At 46.4% G+C, this 22737-nt stretch overlaps 4 protein-coding genes across 4 annotated transcripts; 1 reads left to right on the plus strand and 3 right to left on the minus strand.

Moving 5' to 3' along the window:
• The first annotated feature begins 232 nt into the window (after positions 1 to 232).
• On the plus strand, positions 233 to 8181 carry ccdc33 (coiled-coil domain containing 33). Its single transcript, XM_056599708.1, has 10 exons — positions 233 to 283; positions 912 to 1111; positions 1396 to 1459; positions 4656 to 4851; positions 5582 to 5670; positions 5771 to 5902; positions 6046 to 6142; positions 6646 to 6764; positions 7931 to 8020; positions 8098 to 8181. Exons 1-10 carry the CDS (start codon positions 233 to 235, stop codon positions 8179 to 8181), a joined length of 1122 nt encoding a protein of 373 aa, XP_056455683.1.
• A 299-nt stretch (positions 8182 to 8480) lies between these two features.
• Positions 8481 to 12471, minus strand: LOC130388841 (cholesterol side-chain cleavage enzyme, mitochondrial-like). Its single transcript, XM_056598401.1, has 9 exons — positions 12015 to 12471; positions 11685 to 11840; positions 11401 to 11600; positions 10854 to 11057; positions 10352 to 10509; positions 10047 to 10213; positions 9725 to 9803; positions 9210 to 9401; positions 8481 to 8816 (listed from the first exon to the last, which is right to left on the minus strand). The coding sequence occupies exons 1-9, from the start codon at positions 12287 to 12289 to the stop codon at positions 8694 to 8696; spliced, it is 1554 nt and encodes a 517-aa protein (XP_056454376.1). The 5' UTR covers positions 12290 to 12471; the 3' UTR covers positions 8481 to 8693.
• Positions 12472 to 12781: 310 nt separating this feature from the next.
• LOC130389773 (stomatin-like protein 1) lies at positions 12782 to 13834 on the minus strand. Its single transcript, XM_056599709.1, has 3 exons — positions 13621 to 13834; positions 13330 to 13527; positions 12782 to 13147 (listed from the first exon to the last, which is right to left on the minus strand). The coding sequence occupies exons 1-3, from the start codon at positions 13832 to 13834 to the stop codon at positions 12876 to 12878; spliced, it is 684 nt and encodes a 227-aa protein (XP_056455684.1). The 3' UTR covers positions 12782 to 12875.
• Positions 13835 to 17395: 3561 nt separating this feature from the next.
• On the minus strand, positions 17396 to 21537 carry LOC130388842 (cholesterol side-chain cleavage enzyme, mitochondrial). Its single transcript, XM_056598402.1, has 9 exons — positions 21263 to 21537; positions 20933 to 21088; positions 20649 to 20848; positions 20078 to 20281; positions 19576 to 19733; positions 19323 to 19489; positions 18998 to 19076; positions 18466 to 18657; positions 17396 to 17545 (listed from the first exon to the last, which is right to left on the minus strand). The coding sequence occupies exons 1-9, from the start codon at positions 21535 to 21537 to the stop codon at positions 17423 to 17425; spliced, it is 1554 nt and encodes a 517-aa protein (XP_056454377.1). The 3' UTR covers positions 17396 to 17422.
• Between the last annotated feature and the right edge of the window lie 1200 nt (positions 21538 to 22737).

A 22737-nucleotide genomic window follows, 5' to 3' on the forward strand; every position in this document is an offset into this window, starting at 1 on the left:
AGGCGGAGGTTGTATCATGTGTTATGAGTCGAAACGGTTGAATGAATAATTTCAGGAGTGCATTGTGTCCCTGGATAATAGTGATCCTCCTTGGTGGCGTTTTGAAGTTGCTACGCCTGTGTTGTGTTGTGGTTACTGGAGATTAGTCACGCATGAGAGTGCTGCTTTCAGTTCATCTGCTGGGTGAGCGGGTTTCACACGTGCAACCAGGACCCATATTCCCCATCTAAGGATGACATCTAAACCAGAGACGAGGCCAGCCAGCAACCACAAAACCAGTAAGGTATGCCTTATGACCCCGCAAACATGATAGCCTATACATGTATGTATGTAAAATAATATATGCATATCAACCAGGAATAGATTTTTGAACAAATACTTGTTCACTATGTTTTCATCATCTAATGATGTTGCTTGGCAACCATAGCAAATCCCGGTGAATGGCGTCCATCGAGGTGGATTAATAATAAGCCCGTACGGAGCTCTGCCGGGGTGTTGACCGCTGGAGCTGAGTGGCCACTTATGTGTCTCTGGCTGTTATGCAGAATAACGCAAGAACCTCTATGAATATCCAAGTGGGTGTTGCAGGCCATGCAAGCAAAACGGGCAGGGAAAGGTTAGAGTAACTCTGCGTGGAGAGAGGCTCCTGGGTACTTATGAGTGGATGCTTTGGTTCTGCATTCACACACGACACACGTCCGCCCACACATGGTTGCAAAAGTGTTGTTGCTGTTTATCTTGGGTAGCGGCGTCGGCTAACATGCGCTCCATAATATCAGCCTATAGTCTGTTTGCGTTACATTCTGATACAATATTAAATATTAATCTCACATCTGTTTTGAGGAGAGTTGGCAGTTAAGAAGGACTTGTGGATAAAACATCTATCGACCATGGGCTGAATTCTCCCTCAGCTCCTGAGCAGCACGTTTGACCTTCCGTCCCACAATGCACTGGCTCCGATCCTTCCAGAAGACCGGCAGCCAGTCAGCCCCGGGGGGTCGGCCTCCCAGAGCCCTCCGGCTGAGGGGAGAGGAGCCATGCCCAGCGAGGGGCAGCCGGCCTCCCCGTCCCAGCCGGGGAAGACCTACCAGGTTCTGCATGCACACAAACGGTAGCGTCACACACAAACACAAGCCTGGAAATGTTCGGCAACAATTGTTATTATGACGTGTTTTTGATTCGATTTTTAATTGTATGACGTGTTTTTAACTTGATAATTATCAAGACAGACAAATGATTTGTATTTGTATTTATTTGTAATTATTATTGATTTGATTATTTAATATTCTTAATTATTATCATTTTTTATTTCATCATTGATTAAAGTTCAACACTCAACATGTTACTGATCTAGATGTGGTGTTATTTAACGCTGATTTTATGTTCATATTTCAGGCTACCTCTACCTGATTTTAAGGCCGAGGAAAACACATCTGAGAGGCTTACCCTTCAGACCAAGGTGAGTTTACACTGACCTAAAACACAGCTCTCTCATGAGAATTTTCCTTCAACTTGTCTCTCTAAGGCATTGGCTCTCAAAGTGCAGCCCGCGGGCCAATGGTGGCCCGCAGAAACATTCCTGGCGGCCCGCAATGACATATAGATGTAAGTTAAAAAAAGAAAGATTTTTAATAACAAAATTAATTTAAACATAAATGTAATAAATATAAAGAGAAAAGTCGACTCTCTAGCTTTCAATTAAATCCTGTTATTTGTTAGTTTTAATCCGACTGTACATTACTTTGAAAGGATGAACCTCAGTTTTGTGATTTAGACCTCACTTGACCTCACTCCCAGTGGTCCACTGTGCAATGTTTTTTTTCACCACTGGGCTGCTGACGTCTGCCGACCCTCAGTCAAATTTTGGGTTCCTAAATTGGCCCTCAGCTGTCAAAACTTTGAGAACCCCTGCTCTAAGGAGAACATTGCTTCAGTATACAGTGTATATGCCCCACATATATGTTGGGCATATATGTGGGGCATATATCCACTGTATACTGTTACAGAGTAAACTGTTTGCAAAATGAACACTAAACATTATATCTTTCTGAAAATTAAAATTTGAGTGATGGGAAAAATGTAAGAAAAGTGTTAGATAGCCTTGAGATAGTGAAGTCCTATATCTTCAGCATTAGGTTTGTATAATATCTGCTTTTGAAAATAATAAATCCAGTTTTTTGAGATCCTTCCCTACTATAAGAGCGTAGATAATAGCGGGTGGATTGGACGCCATGCTGAGATGTCTGCTATTATAAAGTCCAGGGTGACGCAGGCTGCTGGCAGAGCTCACTGAACGGCCTCTCCTTCTCATGTCACACATGTTCTCCTCCCTGCACACTGCGGAGGGACAAAATGGCAGCCAGTGGAATAGATTAACATTTATTTTGAGACTGATTGCACTCTAAACGAGACCGTGTTGATTGGGCTGATATTTGCAGCATTTTAGCCGGGGGGAATCTAGAGTTTTTTCTGCATGCTTTAACGTATTTTTTTTACAGGATCACATAAGGCAGTTTTTTTTCTATAAATCAAACATTCTCTTTTATTCATGATTAATATAGTTAATTATATAAAAAAGAGGATGTCAGTCAATTTACAAACTGAGAATATTTGAAAGGTGAAGCTTTCCTTATATGATGATTTCACCATGACTGGACAGCGAGTTGGTATGAAGAAACAAAATATGTTAACGTCCGTTGGAAGTGTCATTGAATAGTCGACGTAAAAGCCTGTAAAAGGTTGGATATCTCCCAGCTAGCTTCACCCTATTCAACTCCATGATGACTCCATGGAAGAAGTCATCTCTTCCATCATGCCTGCTGGGACCAGATCACGGGGTCTCAGTCCCCCCGGTCCCACCCCTTGGCCCTGCCCCCTCTCAATGAAATGCTCCATTTCACCCCGCTGTCCCACGGGAGCTACAAGCACATCAACCTGGATTGGAGTCTCCTAATCATTCAAGCCCCCTCCTGCATCAAATCGTTCATGCACGCACGCACACACACACACACACACACACACACACACACACACACACACACACACACACACACACACACACACACACACACACACACACACACGCACGCAGACAAGCGCAAACACATACTCACACACACACACACACAAACACGTACGCAAACACGCACTCACACACACACACACACACACACACACACACACACACACACACACACACACACACACACACACACACACACACACACACACACACACACACACACACACACACACACACACATAAGACACATGCATGCTCTCTCTCTCTCTCTCTCTCTCTCTCTCTCTCTCTCTCTCTCTCTCTCTCTCTCTCTCTCTCTCTCTCTCTCTCTCTCTCTCTCTCTCTCTCTCTCTCTCTCTCTCTCTCTCTCTCTCTCTCTCTCGCTCTCAGTACCCCAGCTGATAGAGTGGGAGAGAGCAGGAGACAGGGAACAATGCTGCAACGTGTTCCCTGCAGCAGCGTGTTGCAGGCACATGCCTGACATGAGCGAGGTCCTCATGAAAGAGCTCGTCAACAATGGGCACGGGCTCCTAATTGCTTCGGGGGCGACAATGCAAGGCCGCAGTGCAAAGGCAGTGAAAGCGCTGCTGCATTTACATTCTTCAGGGACAGAAGGGGCAGTACAATATGGCAAGGCTGGGGAGATGGCTTTTTGTCCCCTGACATTTGTGTCCAGGAAAATGTATTTGTAAAGCTGCATACGTGAAATATTTGTTTCTTTTGAATCTGATTCTGAAAATGCCAGACCTCCTTGTGATCTGTCTGCCTGTCCATCCGAGATCTCACAGTTCACTCCACATATATCTGTGCATTGTTTTTTGCCTTGAGGGGGGTGAATATTTTAAAAACGAATTTGTCAACACTGGTATTGTTGCATTGCACCACAACCTCATGCAATCCATGGCAAGCACAGAAAACTCCCCTGATTAGATTCGCACGGGCTGTCTGTGTTGACGCCTGCTTGCAGAGAAAACCAAGAGACACCGAGGTTAATTACCTAGACAGTAAGCTGCATGAAGAATTGTCTTCCATGTTACAACATTATAAACGGTCTTAATCCTGCTTGGCACCCTTGGTTCCGTTCGGCCTGTTGAATCTGTTATAAGATGGACTAGAGGGGACATCTAGTGGTGAAACAGACCAACAACTGAGAGTCAGCTGCACAATGTCAAACTAATTTCTATTCAACTATTTTCTACTAGCTCACTTCTGCACAGCCTTTGTATGGGTTCTGTTTAATGTCTGCTCATGTGCTTCCTATCACGCCGTCCCTGGAACCACGGCTCCCTGTTCTGACTGAGTTCATCTCAAGGCTCTTCCCTCTGGAAGGTGCAGGGTGAAGGGTTAGGGGGAGGGTCCTTTTCTGGCCCTTTGAGGCTGTCAATGTGATACACACATTCAATAGACATGACTCAAGCAAAGGTATCTTCAGGAAATTATCCAGCATTTCGTATTGTTGAATTTCAGACACCCAATAAATAAGTCAAATTAAAGTAGATTCATATCTGAGTTAAATAAGGTACGCTATGCTGTTTTATGTTTTTGTTGTTATCTACGTGTATCATGTCCCTTTATTTTATAATAAAATAAAGGGACATTATTTTGTCGTCCCCCCCCCCCCCCCCCCCGGCAGGACGTGGAGAGCTACCGCTCGGCCCTGGACAAGATGGCGGAGGACATGGTTGGTCTGAGGACGCTTGTGGTGACCCTGGAGGCGGAGAACAGCCGGCTCCTCTGCGACCTGTCGCTGCACCAGGACCTTGGCCAGCAGCTGTTGGACGACGCCGACTTCGACGTCATGACCAAGGCTGAGATAGCGGACCGGATAGGTAGAGAGCCGCGGCAGCCCAACGCGTATCCCTGCTGCTCCTCAAGATCCTCAATTCCTTGGTGGTCAAATGCATGAAAATGCATGAAAAAATAACAAGGGCACTGATTTCCCAAAGTGTTTTTATGGGACATGTTTATAACTACATCATATTCATTTCCTTAATTTGACTTGGGATTTGGTTGAACATAATATTTTTTATATCATATTTGTTATAAGGTATATATCCCAGGTCCAAATACTCATTGGTTTCAGCGGACATCTGTCTGTGCTGTTAGTCCTTGTTGGCTGGGTGTCTGTGCTCCACTATAACAGTCTGTGTTATGCAGAGATAAGGCAGCTCATTTACGTCTAGGATCCTGACAAACCGTGTGGAGCCTGCAGCCCTTATCTGCTGAAGGACAGTGTGTGGCCCTCAGTAAAGGCATGTTCCCCTTGGTTGGCATCAAAGCCAAAGAAAGCAAAAGGAGGAGATTAGTTGGTCTCCCCACAGGAAACCTGTTCTGCTGGGAGCTTTGATGTGAGCTGGATGTCTCGAGAGATGATCAAGCCGTAGACCGCCTGACAACACTCGGGCGGTCTAGAGAGTTTGTCGAACTCCCTCCATCCGTTCTATGAAAGAACCGCAAAGACAGAATTGGGGGAGGGACGGGGGGGGACAGATAATTCAGCCGAATATGACATCACAGTTTATGTAACAGTCACCTTTTCTTTGTTGTGCTCTGATAAAGCCTATCTGAAGTTCAAGCTGGCCAGTGAGATGAGGAAGGCTGGTGGGCACCGGGACAAGGTGCAGCAGCTGCAGAACGAGATGATCAGGGTCAGCATTCAAACTCCCCACATACTCTTGTTGCAACGAGCGGACAATTCACCAGGGAGTGGAATATTGCCTAACTCTTGCTCTCTTGCATGTGGTGCAGAGGAACGACCATGAGAAGGAGCACGTGAGGCTGCAGAAGGCCTACCAGGAGCAGCAAAAGGAGGTGCAGCTCTGCCAGAGTCATGTGGCTCGGGTGGCAAGCTTGGAGGCCACGGTGAAACAGCAGGAGAAGGTTCACCCACCCAAGCTCTTCTGTTAACCAAAATGATTTTATATCATTTTGAGTTATAGTTTATATCTATTTTTGTGTTACATCTGGCTAAAGTCCATTCGATCAAGGCGTGAATTTGTTGGTGTGCTTCTTTATTGGTGCAGGTGATTGAGAAGATGGAAAAAGTGCTCGATAACAGGTTGACAGAGAGGAATAGAAAGAGTGAGGACAAAAAGCATGTTGGGAAAAAACTGACAGAAGGTACGGATGCTAAATACATTTTCAAAATAACTGCACCTGTCTCTAACTTCTACATCTGTAGTATACAATTACAAACCGGCTGTGTATGTATGTGTATGTGTGTGTGTGTGTGTGTGTGTGTGTGTGTGTGTGTGTGTGTGTGTGTGTGTGTGTGTGTGTGTGTGTGTGTGTGTGTGTGTGTGTGTGTGTCTCTGTCTGTGTGTGTGTGTGTGTGTGTGTGTGTGTGTCTTTCTAGCTGTTTGTCTGTGTATGTTTGTGTCTGTATGTGTGTGTGTGTGTGTGTGTGTGTGTGTGTGTGTGTGTGTGTGTGTGTGTGTGTGTGTGTGTGTGTGTGTGTGTGTGTGTGTGTGTGTGTGTGTGTGTGTCTGTATGTGTGTTTGTGTGTGTGTGTGTGTGTGTGTGTGTGTGTGTGTGTGTGTGTGTGTGTGTGTGTGTGTGTGTGTGTGTGTGTGTGTGTGTGTGTGTGTGTGTGTGTGTGTGTGTGTGTGCGTGTTTGTGTGTAGTTGACGCTGGAAGAGCAGAGATGGAGCAGGCCCTGGCCGCAGAGAACGCTGGGATAAAGCGTGAGCTAGAGCTGCTGAATCAGCAGATTTATGCCTCTCGGGTGCAGCAGTCAGCACAGGTGACTTTGATAAACACACACACACCGATTCCGTCCATCTTACACTATGGTGTTTAAAATAAGGGTGTGCTACAGTTGGTTCCAGAGATACTAATCACTCTTTAGCCCCTTAGCCAACATTTGCATGTCTTAAAGGGTCCCTATTATACCACCAGGTGTGAGTGTAATCAGCCATTGCAATCCGTTTGAAAATCTGCCGTTTCCTGTGCCTTAGTGACATCAGTTTGAAACGGCTTCTAATGGCTAATCACGCTCACAACAGGTGGTAATATAGGCGCCCTTTAAAATAATAGGTAGGTTTTGGTTATTTGGCTCTAAGGGGCAACTCACATTAGGGCCGTTTGCCTGTTCCAGGCTGCAGGAAGATTCAGCACGATTCCCCCCCTCCCCACTCCCCCCGCTGGCCTGTGGTCACACTGCTCCCAAAGGCCTTGGCCTGGGCACGATTGCTCCTTCATACATACGTCATCACGTCGTAATACGATAAATACGTCATCGCCAAGCGTCCTCGCCACCATAACAACAATGGAGAACAACAACGTGAATGCTGTCGTCGGCCCAAAGAAAACACTCGACTTCACTATCGCACCAACGTAAACCCACTCATGAACCGCTTGCCGCCATTGTTTAAAATGATTGTTGTGGGGAAGAAGGGCATGGACCTATAAAGAAAGAAGGGTCGCGCAAGGACTACGTCATCCAGCTCACGTTGCGTATCCGCGTGTCATCTCATTAGCATCTGTACTTTGGCCACGGCACACCTCTCCCGAGTGTGCCGTGGCCAAGGGGCTGTTCCGTGCTGGAATACGGATGGCGTGGTCCCACTAGCCAAACGTTCTAGACTTTAGTATGCAAATGAGCTCGGGCACGGGGCCGCGGCCCTAGTGTGAGTGGCCCCTAAGAAGCTCATAGTTAGGATGCAGTCATTGAGGATCTATCTCAGTATATTTCTGTCTGGGAGTACACTACACTTTACTGCCAATTGGTAGATATTTACGTTTTGATTGTCTTCATGCATCTCAAAGTACCACCAAAACATAACCAAATAATCCTTACATAGGTAGTCATTATTTTTTCATGCAGTTTGAATGACCTTTGATAATCCTCTTTGTTGTTCTATGAAGCACGGTTCTATGGTAAAATAAATATTAATTTCCCTTTCTCAGGCACCAAAGGTGTTTCCAGAAGAGGAGAGACTCACTTTGTTTCACAAATTAGAAACATCTGAAGCAAGAATACGAACACTGGAGACTCAGGTAGAGACACAAACCTGACTCTCAGCATACTAAGAGCAGTTGTTTTTTTGTTTTTATTTATTTTCTTTTATTTACAGCTGGCAGAGAACTGTAAACTATGGGGGGAGGAGAAACAGGAAATGTTGACCAGACTCAGTGAGACCAGACATGGATTGGGATGAAGCCAATATGACCTCATGTAATCTGATATTTTATAAGGTGCCAATATTTTTGTGTGTGTGTGTGTCTGCATGTGTGTGAGTGTATGTGTGTGTGTGTGTGTGTGTGTGTGTGTGTGTGTGTGTGTGTGTGTGTGTGTGTGTGTGTGTGTGTGTGTGTGTGTTTGTGTGTGTGTGTGTGTGTGTGTGTGTGTGTGTGTGTGTGTGTGCGTGTGTGTGTGTGTGTGTGTGTCTGCGTGAGTACGTGCGTGATTGCATTTCCAGTTGAAAGCATGACCAAAGTAATCAATAACAAACCCATATCAAATGGCACAGAGAACATTTATTTTTTAAGATAAAAACGATTTTGTAAGACTACTGTGTAATGCTTTTGGATTTGATTATCACAGTGAAATGCTACTTTTTGTTACAAATATTAAAAAAGAATACACATGATCTATGAAAGTATACAATATTCTATAAAATATTTATTGTCATTATACGTCATTCCTGCTTGTTTCCTGTGAGCTTCCCAGTCATCGTTGGCCTTGCAGAGGCTTGATGGTCAATATGATGGGCGTCTCCGGTAGAACAATGAGCTGGAAGGTGCTCCTCACTTCTACGTGCCTCTGTTTCTCCACTCTGAAGTTCTCAAGCATCTGAAAAGGCATGGCAGGTCTTGGTTAACCGGTGATAAAGTGACATATAACGTTTGTCGGTACTGCGGTAAAGGTTTGTGGCCTTTACCGCAGTACCTGTCGTCCCCAAACAAATTTTCCGTTCTCCTCTTTCTAATTTATGGGGGGATAAGAAAATGACAAGAATACCACCAAAATTGTAGAAAATAAACATGCAGTTTTTATGAAGAATTTGAAAAAGGCAATACCCTAAACATTTAACAGAAACGGATGTCCCTCTAGTGGAAGTCCCGCCCATCCCTGCCTCTCACTGCTAAACCTTGTTACTGAAACAGATGCCTCTCCCTCTGGAGCATGGCCGCGATGACGCACATATGTTCCTGATGGGGTTACATTACGTGTGTAATATCTCACGTGGATGAGGAAGAGCTGCATCTCCGTCTCGGCGATGCGGCGGCCCAAACACTGGCGGGGGCCGAATCCGAAGCCCAGGCTGCGGAAGTAGTTGTTCTCCGTCCGCAGCCAGCGGGAGGGCTGGTACTGCTCTGGTCGAGGGAACACCGAGGGGTCTCGGCCCATCGCAAACAGCCCTAGCTGGACCAAAGTCTACACACAAGCGCACACGTTGTTAAAAAAGTGTCTGACACATTATAGTGCGTATCAAAGCTTTGTCCTTGGGGAGATACTTAGTCTGGATAACCACTGGATAACCATCATCCTCTTCGAACAAGGCTTACAGATATATATAAGATGCAGTATGATACATTAAAACATCTCTCAATATTTAAAGATCAGTCCATATCATACAAGAGATATACACTGCATTTTAAGAGAGTCAATGTTTTCACACACAAGATGGATACTTCGATTAAGACGTACTCACTGAGGTTACACTTGGCAACCAAATGCACTAAAGAAGGTGTTCTTACCCCTGATGGTATGTGGTAGTTTTGGATGGCAATGTCCTCTGTGATGTATCTTTGCAAGCTCACTGCCACTGGGTGTAGTCTAGAAGACGGAAGAACAGAAGGATGGTCGTTGTAGCACTATATAAAAAGCATACAGAATATCAAAACAATTATCGAAAACTTGGTGAAAAAAACCTATGGCTAAACATTTCCTTCCTATTTGTTTGCCTCTTGAAACTCAAGGTAAAAAGGCTGAAACATTTTCCAATGGACCAGGATCACCGCAGCCTGGCTCTGTTGTTACAGGGGCTGAAGCTGTTGATAGGGACCCGGTCTGCCCTACCGTAGGGTCTCCTTCAGCGCCCCCTTCAGCAGGGGGATCCTCTTGAGCATGCCCAGCAGGTCCCCCTGGCTCTGGGCGCGGGCGGTGGCCACCTCGGCCCTCAGCTCCTCCTGCAGGGCGGGGTGTCGGGCCAGCTCGTACAGGGTCCACAGCAGGGTGATGGAGGTCTGGGGGCACAGCCGTGTCAGAGCCTCAGTCCTTGTGCTGAGAGACTCCTGCGTGATAGTGTGTGTCTCCAGTGGCGTGATAGTGTGTGTCTCCAGTGGCGTGATAGTGTGTGTCTCCAGTGTCGTGGTCGTCTTTACCGTGTCCACCCCCCCGGCCATCAGCTCCGTCACGCTGGCCTTGATATCCTCGATGGACAGCTTGTCAAGCATGAGCAGGCTGGCCAGGACCCCCGGGTATTTATCGGACTGAACCGGTTCCTTCAACTTCCTGTAAATGTTCTGAATGCAGCGGTCGGCTGGAAAGGGATGGGAAAGTCGAACTCTTTTATTCACGGGTTAAAAGACGCCTGTAATTCTACACATCAATGACCAATATTAATGTGTGTGGCAGCACGGCTCAACTATAATATTTGCAGTGCAGGAGATGCCTTTATCCAAAGTCACTTGAGGTTCATTCAGATAAAGTGCATGTCATTCAGGAGCATATAGGAGTTTGTCTTCTTGCTTAAAAATGCTTACAGGTACAAGGCAGTGCTGACGTTGGGGTTTGAACCCGCACCTTTTTGATTGAGAACCCTTCGGATGTCTTCCGCGGTCATGATTCAGCAGCAGTCGTTATAAAAGGTCAGGGCGGTCCTACCTTGGCCGAAGATGCCGTCCCAGGCCTGGACGTGGTCCCTCCAGACCTTGGCCCCGAGCGTCCTCAGCAGGGCTGGGGGGATGTACAGCATGGGAGAGGTGGTCTTGAACATCAGGGTGATGCAGTCGATGAAGTGCTGGGCCTCTGGGTCGATGTAGTCCAGCAGCAGACCCAGCCGCTCTCCGTACAGCACCGAGCCCACCGCTGACAGGGTGGAGGGGACGTGGAGGAATCACACACCAGTTATAGTAACACAAGACAAGATACGAGAGACACAACAAGGGCATCATGATAAAACATATAAATCAAGTTTCCTTCAGATCTTTCATTAAAATGAGTCAAATGTATATACATATATATAATAATAATAATAAATTAAATTTATATAGCGCTTAATATGGTACTCTAAGACGCTTTACATATTGCCCTATCTAAACTATGTAACAGATATATATTAAGACAGAGTAGGATTAAAAGAAAAACAGAGGTTAAACATGAAGAATAAGGTGGGAGATAGGTGGGGAAGATATATACAATCATTGCTTACATTCCAGGGCGTATTTAAAAAGTTCTTGAGATAGGTCTGTTGTCCATTTGTTCTGTCCACTTCTCTCAATCTTTTTGTGAATCCTAGCCACAAAGTCCTGGCCAACTTCATCCAGTAACGGGGCAAAGTTCCCAAGCATCTTTGGAGAAATGACTTCCTTGTTGAGAATAACCCTGTTGGACCTCCAGTCTTCCCCGTCCCTGATGCAAGAGGAGGGGTATAATTAATCGTTGGTTGTCTGAATGGGTCTAAGATAGTGTGAATGGGTTTATTAAAATAGATACTTGAGTAGAACTCCATATTTGCGATTCCTGTAGTCCCTGTATGATGTCCATGCTTCGACCCTCAGCCTCTTGGGATAGTAGCCCTCTGCTCTGAACAGGGTGGCTGCGTCCACAGGCTTGATGATGTTCACACTGTCATAGTAACCTATCTTCTCCCTGTTGGATAAAAAGAGACAGCATTGAGACATCTTTGTCAGGATAAAACAAGATTCTGTATCTATCTTTTCAAATACAAAGGAAAAAGGTCCTATGGCATCATAGGACATCCAAACCTCTGAGAATTTTTATGAACACAATAATCCTTATTCAGTAAATAAATCCCTCCTTTACCTGTAGATAGGTCCAAATTTGTTGAAGTTGTTCACCATGATGTGGTGAAGGTTCTTGAAGCCATCTTGTTTCCAGAAGGCATACAGGTTTGCCGCCCCGTTCTTCCAGAGCCCAGGAATCTCATGGAACGGTCGGACTAAGCTGCTGTTCTCTGGGTACACGTCCCTGACCACCGGCACGCTGCTGCTACGGCGCATGCTCACGCTCGGAAGACCCTCAGCCCAGGACCGAGGCAGCCCCATAGGGCTGCAGCGCAGCACGTGCCACCGGGCCATCCCAGCTAATACACAGTCCCCTCTGCTGGTGCCTTTTATACAGACCACTGGCGACCGGCCGGTGCCTGCGGTGGTGGACGCTGTCCCTCCCTGCGGGGAGGTTCTGGCTAATACAAGGGGGCAGGTTTTTTGGATAAGCGGCCTCTCAACCACTCTTTTACTCAGTCCACCAGTGAAGCGATCCTGCCCTCCCTGACTCAAATTCAGCGCAGTGACAATCAGTGTTTCACTTATGGGGGGTCCGTGGGAGGGGAGCTACACTGGGAAATGGTTTTGGGGGCGGGTTTAAACCTTTCATCAAAACCTAGATTTACATAAGTGTTGAATCACTTTTCATGCCAATGGAGCTATAGATCTATGACCATTTGCTTTGTGCGACATGATCTTCTTTTAATGTGTTCAAATAGTCAGATGTTGTTTAGAGATAAGGCCTTGTTTGAGCCACTCACACAGAAGGCAACGGTCAAACAAAACAGAAACATTTATGTTTTTCAATTTTATTTAACAAAGTTCAGTCAAAGATAAAGTTAGCGTAGAATTGAAAGATAAATAAAGACATAATAAATAGGCTTCTCACAAAGTAAGGTCACGTTCTGCCAAGAGTCGAACACAACAATCCCAGCTGAATAAACAGCAGGAGGAATAAAACGGTTAGAAACTGCAAAGCCCTGAACAGCTTAATGAGCTCCTCCAGCCTCATGGCGGTGTTGAGGTCGCCCTCGACCCGCAGCCTCCCGCTGGCGTACGCTCCGTACGGCCGGAGGCTGCCTTCGAACAGGGCCAGCAGGTCGCTGTCGCTGATGCTCAGAGTCACGTCCGGCTCCCGCAGAGGAGCGCCCAGCCCTGCATCGCCGGCGCCTGGAGGGACACGCGTTGAGACACAACGTTGGGATTCACTTCAACAAGACCCGCATGAGCCTTGCTTATTAAACTACTACTTAATATTCACTCCTTCATTTTAAGTGCCTTGATTTTTCTTTGTAGACACCGGGAGGCTGTGGACATGGGCGTCCGAGCCCAGGGCCACAACGAGCACCCACCTTGACTCAGGTCCACATAGTAGCTCTTGCACTCTCCGTCGCTGGAGCTGATCCGGAAATGGAAGCAGGCCCCCACCCTGTTGACCAGGCTTTCAGAGAGCAGCAGCCGGACCACCCCCAGCAGCTGATCCACCGACCCGGCCGGGCTCACGGCCGGCGCTGCGCCGCTCACCTCATCCGTGAATGCGGCGCTGTCCCCTGGGAGCAGACACACAAGAGAAGCATTCAGAATCCATGCAAATCAACTTTGACATTTTCTTCCGTTTTGCTCTCTGAATCCCGTCGGCTGACCTGGGGAACCCGTCTGGGGCGGTGGAGCTCCACCCTGGCCCATGAAATGCATGGCAAGCTGCTGAATGGGACCCGCCAGGCCCTCCAAGCCCTCCAGGCCAGGCACGGACGGGGGCAGGATGAAGCCCCCCGTGGAGGCCTCCTCCGGGGGCTTCAGCACAGCGCCCAGGGTGAGCTCCACCCGGTCCACCTCCAGACCCCAGGGACGCGTCATCTCGTTGATGTCCACCTGCAGAGGGAGATGGCTCATATAACATCAACCACGCTTGTGGTGTGTGTGTGTGTGTGTGTGTGTGTGTGTGTGTGTGTGTGTGTGTGTGTGTGTGTGTGTGTGTGTGTGTGTGTGTGTGTGTGTGTGTGTGTGTGTGTGTGTGTGTGTGTGTGTGTGTGTCTGTGTGTGTGTCTGTCTAGTTGTTTGTCTGTGTGTGTTTGTGTCTGTATGTGTGTGTGTATGTGTATGTGTGTGTGTGTGTGTGTGTGTGTGTGTGTGTGTGTGTGTGTGTGTCTGTATGTGTGTTTGTTTGAGTGCGTGTTTGTGTGTGTGTCTGTGTGTGCGTGTTTGTGTGTAGTTGACGCTGGCAGAGCAGAGATGGAGCGGGCCCTGGCCGGAGAGAACGCTGGGATAAAGCGTGAGCTAGAGCTGCTGAATCAGCAGATTTATGCCTCTCGGGTGCAGCACTCAGGACAGGTGACTTTGATAAACACACACACACCGATTCCGACAATCTTACACTATGGTGTTTAAAATAAGGGCGTGCTACAGTTGGTTCCAGAGATACTAATCACTCTTTAGCCCCTTTTTTTAGCCAACATTTGCATGTCTTAAAGGGTCCCTATTATACCACCAGGTGTGAGTGTAATCAGCCATTACAATCCGTTTCAAAATCTGCCTTTTCCTGTGCCTTAGTGACATCAGTTTGAAACGGCTTGTAGTGGCTGATAACACTCACAACTGGTGGTAATATAGGGGCCTTTTAAAAGAGCAGGTAGGTTTTGGTCATTTGGCTCCAGGGGGCCACTCACACTAGGGCCGTTTGCATGTACCGTGCTGCAGAAAGATTCAGCACGATTCCAAGGGTCTGTTCCGTGCTGGAATACGGGTCCCACTAGCCAAACGTTCTAGACTTTAGTATGCAAATGAGCTCGGGCACAGGGCCGCGGCCCTAGTGTGAGTGGCCCCTAAGAAGCTCATAGTTAGGATGCAGTCATTGAGGATCTATCTCAGTATATTTCTGTCTGGGAGTACACTACACTATACTGCCAATTGGTAGATATTTACATTTTGATTGTCTTCATGCATCTCAAAGTACCACCAAAACAAAACCAAATAATCCTTACATAGGTAGTCATTATTCTTTCATGCCGTTTGAATGACCTTTGATAATCCTATTTGTTGTTCTATGAAACACGGTTCTATGGTAAAATAAATATTAATTTCCCTTTCTCAGGCACCAAAGGTGTTTCCAGAAGAGGAGAGACTCGCTTTGTTTCACAAATTAGAAACATCTGAAGCAAGAATACGAACACGGGAGACTCAGGTAGAGACAAAAAACCTGACTCTCAGCATACTAAGATCAGTAGTTTTTTTGTTTTTATTTATTTTATTTTATTTACAGCTGGCAGAGAACTGTAAACTATGGGGGGAGGAGAAACAGGAAATGTTGACCAGACTCAGTGAGACCAGACATGGATTGGGATGAAGCCAATATGACCTCATGTAATCTGATATTTTATAAGGTGCCAATATTTTTGTGTGTGTGTGTGTGTGTGTGTGTCTGCATGTGTGTGAGTGTATGTGTGTGTGTGTGTGTGTGTGTGTGTGTGTGTGTGTGTGTGTGTGTGTGTGTGTGTGTGTGTGTGTGTGTGTGTGTGTGTGTGTGTGTGTGTGTGTGTGTGTGTGTGTGTGTGTGTGTGCGTGTGTCGTATGTCCTTCTCTATGGACAGCAGGAGGAGGTCAGACAGCCGCTCTTGACCACACTGATTTCGGATTTCGGAGCACATCACGACTACCCTGTAGTGATGTGCTCCTCTTTGCTGCCTCCTTTAGTTGTCTCTCTCTCTCCTGAATCCTCCTCTTTTTACTGGGCATTTCGGCTTCACTTAACAATAACAAACAATACCCAAAATAGTGATAAGATTTAGGCATGAACCATTTTGAATGAAAGAATTCATGTGATGCATTACTTCCATCATTTATTCTTCTTGTTAAAACGAAATGTTAGAAACTAACTATCAGCAGACATGTAGCTTAGTTTGCCTACCAAAAAATGTGTAGACTATGTGATAACGGGCTGCTCATCTGCAAGCTAGCTAGCTGTCTGATTATTTAGGCTAAACGGTGGCAAACTGAGCCTGGATTTATGAAGATTGTAATTCATTTCATAAAACGTGATGATGATTATTTTTTTGTTATACATCCCAAATTCACCTTTTCCGAGAACATCAAGGCAGTCGTCTCACAGGTGCCGGTGTAAGTTCCATATTGGCTCGGCTACCAGATCGGCTCGGGGTCCGTCGTCTGCTGATTACGTCACACAATACGCTATCTACAGCAATAAGGTCTTTTATGGCTTAAATTAAAGAGCCTGTAATGATCTTTCATTTTGAACATAGACCATTCCCAACCTATCTGTATGGATAGTTTTCTTCTAAAAACAAAACATCCCTCGGAATCATCTTGGCTGTTAAGATAAGCCGTCCGTGTTGCCAGATTGGGCACATTTTCAGCCTGATTTGGCTACTTTGAATCACGTTAGGCTGGAAAAACGGGATATATGCCCAATCTGGCAACACAAACCGAAACTAGACAGACCTACTCGCGCTCACACATGTGCTCGCTGTGGTTGCTATTATTACAGCACAAAACAGCCAATCACAACTGTCCCTTAGCAGCCAATCACAATGTAGCCTACGCCCATTCAAGCGTACAGCCAATGATATTGTGTAACGTAATCAGCAGACGACGGACCCCGAGCCGATCTGGTAGCCGAGCCAATATGGTACTTACACCGGTGTAACACCGGTCGCGTGCAGCGCTGCAGCTACGTAAAGCAGCTTTCACACGCCGCGCGGCAACTCGCCACCTCCATTCATTTCAATGGGGGAAGGGCGGCAGAGGGGAGGCGGCAAAAGCGGCTGTTGCCGCGCGGCAGAGTTTGCCCTCCCCCTACTGACTTTCACTCTCAGTGTCCGAACGGAATTGAATGAGGCTACGCTTACTTTATGAAATGTTTCGAGTGGCGATTTTTATTATCTAGACCTACATGAAATTCTGCATCCATTAAATGATTAAAAAAAAATATATATATATATATTTTTTTTTTCCTCGGAAGGGCAACCTGAGTCGAGGAGGGCATATGGGCAGTTGCCCAAGCAACCTGAGCAACCCCCCTGTGCACGTCCCTGTGTGTGTGTGTGTGTGTGTGTGTGTGTGTGTGTGTGTGTGTGTGTGTGTGTGTGTGTGTGTGTGTGTGTGTGTGTGTGTGTGTGTGTGTGTGTGTGTGTGTGTGTGTGTGTCTGCGTGCGTACGTGCGTGATTGCATTTCCAGTTGCAAGCATGACCAAAGTAATCAATAACAAACCCATATCAAATGGCACAGAGAACATTTATTTTTTTAAGATAAAAAAAGATTTTGTAAGACTACTGTGTAATGCTTTTGGATTTGATTATCACAGTCAAATGCTACTTTTAGTTACAAATATTCAAAAATAATACACGTGATCTATGAAAGTATATTTTATATTCTATAAAATATTTATTGTCTTATGTGTCATTCCTGCTTGTTTCCTGTGAGGTTCCCAGTCATCGTTGGCCTTGCAGAGGCTTGATGGTCAATATGATGGGCGTCTCCGGTAGAACAATGAGCTGGAAGGTGCTCCTCACTTCTACGTGCCTCTGTTTCTCCACTCTGAAGTTCTCAAGCATCTGAAAAGTCATGGCAGGTCTTGGTTAACCGGTGAAAATGTGACACATAACGTTTTTAGGTAATGCGGCAAAGGTTTGTGGCCTTTACCGTAGTACCTGTCGTCCCAAAACTAATTTTCTGTTCTCCTCTTTCTAATTTATGGGGGGATCAGAAAATGACAAGAATATCACCAAAATTTTAGAAAATAAACATGCATCTTTTATGAAGAATTTGAAAAAGGCAATACCCTTAACATTTAACAGAAACGGATGTCCCTCTAGTGGAAGTCCCGCCCATTCCTGCCTCTCACTGCTAAACCGCGTACTTGCTTACTGCTTACTACCTACTAAATATTTGGCTTACTTCTCGAATCCTTAAATAATGATTGAGTAATCCATTTGAGTAATCGACGTTCAGAAGACCGTCCTTACTTAACCACCTCAGATGACGTGAATCAAATGACGTGTCAATAACCTACCGGCCGGGCGCCGTTAATAAATATTATAAATAAATATATAAACGTCACATTTAACGTCACAGTACATCTTCAACCTAAGGATTTGCGGTGATATGTTAAAAACAATTATCAAACAATTATTAAAAGCACTGCTGCTGCGGCTCCCCGTTTAGCGCCATTGCTTCCACTGTTCTTTTGAATAGACGCAGTGCATTCTGGGGCAGTTGAGTACTTCTAGTAAGCTGGCGATGCTTACTCAAAATCTTTCCGGAAGTAGAAGACATTCGGATACTACTCGCTTACCTAAAACTCGCTTACTACGTTCTGCATACTCAATTTGACGTCATAGTTAGTAGGAGTAGTAAGCAAGTACGCGGTTTCGAACACACTTGTTACTGAAACAGATGTCTCTCCCTCTGGAGCATGGCCGCGATGACGCACATATGTTCCTGATGGGGTTATATTACGCGTGCAATATCTCACGTGGATGAGGAAGAGCTGCATCTCCGTCTCGGCGATGCGGCGGCCCAAACACTGGCGGGGGCCGAATCCGAAGCCCAGGCTGCGGAAGTAGTTGTTCTCCGTCCGCAGCCAGCGGGAGGGCTGGTACTGCTCTGGTCGAGGGAACACCGAGGGGTCTCGGCCCATCGCAAACAGCCCTAGCTGGACCAAAGTCTACACACAAGCGCACACGTTGTTAAAAAAGTGTCTGACACGTTGCATTATAGTGCGTATCAAAGCGTTGTCCTTGGGGAGATACTTAGTCTGGATAACCACTGGATAACCATCATCCTCTACGAACAAGGCTTACAGATATATATATATATATATATAAGATGCAGTATGATACATTAAAACATCAGTCAATATTTAAAGATCAGTCAATATCATACAAGAGACATACACTGCATTTTAAGAGAGTCAATGTTTTCACACACAAGATGGATACTTCGATTAAGACGTACTCACTGAGGTTACACTTGGCAACCAAATGCACCAAAGAAGGTGTTCTTACCCCTGATGGTATGTGGTAGTTTTGGATGGCAATGTCCTCTGTGATGTATCTTTGCAAGCTCACTGCAACTGGGTGTAGCCTAGAAGACGGAAGAACAGAGGTATGTACGTTGTAGCACCATATAAAAAGCATACAGAATATCAAAACTATTATGCAAAACTTGGTGAAAAAAACCTATGGTTAGACCTGTTCTTCCTATTTGTTTGCCTCTTGAAACTCAAGGTAAAAAGGCTGAAACATTTTCCAATGGACTAGGATCACCACAGCCTGGCTCTGTTGTTACAGGGGCTGAAGCAGGGCCTCATAGGGACCCGGTCTGCCCTACCGTAGGGTCTCCTTCAGCGCCCCCTTCAGCAGGGGGATCCTCTTGAGCATGCCCAGCAGGTCCCCCTGGCTCTGGGCGCGGGCGGTGGCCACCTCGGCCCTCAGCTCCTCCTGCAGGGCGGGGTGTCGGGCCAGCTCGTACAGGGTCCACAGCAGGGTGATGGAGGTCTGGGGGCACAGCCGTGTCAGAGCCTCAGTCCTTGTGCTGAGAGACTCCTGATAGTGTGTGTCTCCAGTGTCGTGGTCGTCTTTACCGTGTCCACCCCCCCGGCCATCAGCTCCGTCACGCTGGCCTTGATATCCTCGATGGACAGCTTGTCAAGCATGAGCAGGCTGGCCAGGACCCCCGGGTATTTATCGGACTTAACCGGTTCCTTCAACTTCCTGTAAATGTTCTGAATGCAGCGGTCGGCTGGAGAGGGATGGGAAAGTCAAACTCTTTTATTCACGGGTTAAAAGACGCCTGTAATTCTACACATCAATGACCGATATTAATGTGTGTGGCAGCACGGCTCAATTATAATATTTGCAGTGCAGGAGATGCCTTTATCCAAAGTCACTTGAGGTTCATTCAGATAAAGTGCATGTCATTCAGGAGCATATAGGAGTTAGTCTTCTTGCTTAAAAATGCTTACAGGTACAAGGCAGTGCTGACGTTGGGGTTAGAAACCGCACCTTTTTGATTGAGAACCCTTCGGGTGTCTTCCGCGGTCATGATTCAGCAGCAGTCGTTATAAAAGGTCAGGGCGGTCCTACCTTGGCCGAAGATGCCGTCCCAGGCCTGGACGTGGTCCCTCCAGACCTTGGCCCCGAGCGTCCTCAGCAGGGCTGGGGGGATGTACAGCATGGGAGAGGTGGTCTTGAACATCAGGGTGATGCAGTCGATGAAGTGCTGGGCCTCTGGGTCGATGTAGTCCAGCAGCAGACCCAGCCGCTCTCCGTACAGCACCGAGCCCACCGCTGACAGGGTGGAGGGGACGTGGAGGAATCACACACCAGTTATATTAACACAAGACAAGATACGAGAGACACAACAAGGGCATCATGATAAAACATATAAAACAAGTTTCCTTCAGATCTTTCATTAAAATGAGTCAAATGTATATACATATATATAATAATAAATTACATTTATATAGCGCTTAATATGGTACTCTAAGACGCTTTACATATTGCCCTATCTCAACTATGTTACAGATATATATTAAAACAGACTAGGATTAAAAGAAAAACAGAGGTTAAACATGAAGAATAAGGTGGGAGATAGGTGGGGAAGGCTTGTCTAAATGATTGTATATATATATATATATACACAATCATTGCTTACATTCCAGGGCGTATTTAAAAAGTTCTTGAGATAGGTCTGTTGTCCATTTGTTCTGTCCACTTCTCTCTATCTTTTTGTGAATCCTAGCCACAAAGTCCTGGCCAACTTCATCCAGTAACGGGGCAAAGTTCCCAAGCATCTTTGGAGAAATGACTTCCTTGTTGAGAATAACCCTGTTGGACCTCCAGTCTTCTCCATCCCTGATGCAAGAGGAGGGGTATAATTAATCGTTGGTAGTCTGAATTGGTCTGAGATAGTGTGAATGGGTTTATTAAAATAGATACTTGAGTAGAACTCCATATTTGCGATTCCTGTAGTCCCTGTATGATGTCCATGCTTCGATCCTCAGCCTCTTGGGATAGTAGCCCTCTGCTCTGAACAGGGTGGCTGCGTCCACAGGCTTGATGATGTTCACACTGTCATAGTAACCTATCTTCTCCCTGTTGGATAAAAAGAGACAGCATTGAGACATCTTTGTCAGGATAAAACAAGATTCTGTATCTATCTTATCAAATACAAAGGAAAAAGGTCCTATGGCATCATAGGACATCCAAATCTCTGAGACTCTTTATGAACACAATAATCCTTATTCAGAAAATAAATCCCTCATTTACCTGTAGATTGGTCCAAATTTGTTGAAGTTGTTCACCATGATGTGGTGAAGATTCTTGAAGCCATCTTGTTTCCAGAAGGCATACAGGTTTGCTGCCCCGTTCTTCCAGAGCCCAGGAATCTCATGGAACGGTCGGACTAAGCTGCTGTTCTCTGGGTCCACGTCCCTGACCACCGGCACGCTGCTGCTACGGCGCAGGCTCACGCTCGGAAGACCCTCAGCCCAGGACCGAGGCAGACCCATAGGGCTGCAGCGCAGCATGTGCCACCGGGCCATCCCAGCTAATACACAGTCCCCTCTGCTGGTACCTTTTACACAGACCGCTGGCGACTGGCCGGTGCCTGCGGTGGTGGACGCTGTCTCTCACTGCAGGGATGTTCTGGCTAATACAAGGGGGCAGGTTTTTTTGGATAAGCGGCCTCTCAACCACTCTTTTTACATTTACATTTACATTTAGGGCATTTAGCAGACGCTTTTATCCAAAGCGACTTACAATAAGTACATTTGTCATAAGAAGTGCATCAATATATCGCTGTCGGTACAGAAAGGATGTTCATAGAACCAAGTGCAAGTACCACAATCGCTAGGCTAATCAATTCCCCGTATTACAGACATGATAGCAGCTGCTGCAGTTGCTACACAGTTAAGTGCTACAATACAATACACTACTATTAAGTGCTACAGTACAATACAATACAATACACTATAATACAGTGTACAATGGTGGTCAGAAGAGGAAAGGTGGCTATGCAGAGTCGAGGTGAACTCTGAACAGGTGAGTCTTGAGTCCTTTTTGGAAGATAGTGAGCGACTCTGCGGTCCTGAGAGCAGTGATGTTTGCAGTGCAGCATAACTGGTTGTCCAATACCACACCGAGGTTTCTGGCAGTTGGGTTTTGTTGAGGTTAAGCCTCAGGTGATTGGCAGTTGTCCAGGTGCTGACATCCGCCAGACATTCCGATATGCGTGTTGCAATCAGGGTTTTCTCAGATGAGGGGAAAGAGAGAAATAACTGAGTGTCGTCAGCATAGCAGTGATAGGAAAAGCCGTGTGATGCAATTACCGAGCCTAGAGACCTGGTATAGAGGGAGAACAGAAGAGGCCCCAGTACAGAGCCTTGAGGGACACCAGTTTCGAGCGCGCAAGGTTTGGACAAGGAGCCATTCCATGTCACTTGATAGGTGCGGTTCGTCAGGTAGGATGTGAACCAGGAAAGAGCAGATTCAGCGATTCCAAGTTCGGCAAGAGTGGCAAGAAGGATCTGGTGCTTCACCGTGTCAAATGCTGCTGACAGTTCGAGCAGAATGAGGACCGATAAGAGGGACGAGGCTCTGGCAGCACGGAGGGACTCAGTCACCGCGAGGAGAGCCGTCTCGGTGGAGTGTGCTTTCTTGAAGCCTGACTGGTGAGGGTCAAGGAGGTTGTTAGATGAGAGATAGGAGGACAGTTGGTTAGCAACGGCACGTTCCAGTGTTTT

The sequence above is a fragment of the Gadus chalcogrammus genome, chromosome 9 (assembly GCF_026213295.1).
Source record: "Gadus chalcogrammus isolate NIFS_2021 chromosome 9, NIFS_Gcha_1.0, whole genome shotgun sequence".
NCBI classification, from domain to species: Eukaryota; Metazoa; Chordata; class Actinopteri; order Gadiformes; family Gadidae; genus Gadus; species Gadus chalcogrammus.

Bases quoted from the DNA above. Each gene is read 5' to 3' on its own strand.
- LOC130388841 (XM_056598401.1), bottom strand. From the start codon at position 12,289: ATGGCCCGGTGGCACGTGCTGCGCTGCAGCCCTATGGGGCTGCCTCGG. The intron at 11,841-12,014 runs GTAAAGGAGGGA...TTTATCCAACAG, and splicing joins AAATTTGGACCTATCTACAG to GGAGAAGATAGGTTACTATG. The intron at 11,058-11,400 runs GTAAGCAATGAT...CCACCCTGTCAG, and splicing joins TTTTAAATACGCCCTGGAAT to CGGTGGGCTCGGTGCTGTAC.
- LOC130388842 (XM_056598402.1), bottom strand. From the start codon at position 21,537: ATGGCCCGGTGGCACATGCTGCGCTGCAGCCCTATGGGTCTGCCTCGG. The intron at 19,734-20,077 runs GTAGGACCGCCC...ATCCCTCTCCAG, and splicing joins GGACGGCATCTTCGGCCAAG to CCGACCGCTGCATTCAGAAC. The intron at 17,546-18,465 runs GTGAGATATTGC...ATGACTTTTCAG, and splicing joins TGCAGCTCTTCCTCATCCAC to ATGCTTGAGAACTTCAGAGT.
- ccdc33 (XM_056599708.1), top strand. From the start codon at position 233: ATGACATCTAAACCAGAGACGAGGCCAGCCAGCAACCACAAAACCAGT. The intron at 4,852-5,581 runs GTAGAGAGCCGC...GCTCTGATAAAG, and splicing joins TGAGATAGCGGACCGGATAG to CCTATCTGAAGTTCAAGCTG. The intron at 5,671-5,770 runs GTCAGCATTCAA...CATGTGGTGCAG, and splicing joins TGCAGAACGAGATGATCAGG to AGGAACGACCATGAGAAGGA.
- LOC130389773 (XM_056599709.1), bottom strand. From the start codon at position 13,834: ATGACGCGTCCCTGGGGTCTGGAGGTGGACCGGGTGGAGCTCACCCTG. The intron at 13,528-13,620 runs GTCAGCCGACGG...GTCTGCTCCCAG, and splicing joins GCCCCAGACGGGTTCCCCAG to GGGACAGCGCCGCATTCACG. The intron at 13,148-13,329 runs GTGGGTGCTCGT...GTGTCCCTCCAG, and splicing joins CTATGTGGACCTGAGTCAAG to GCGCCGGCGATGCAGGGCTG.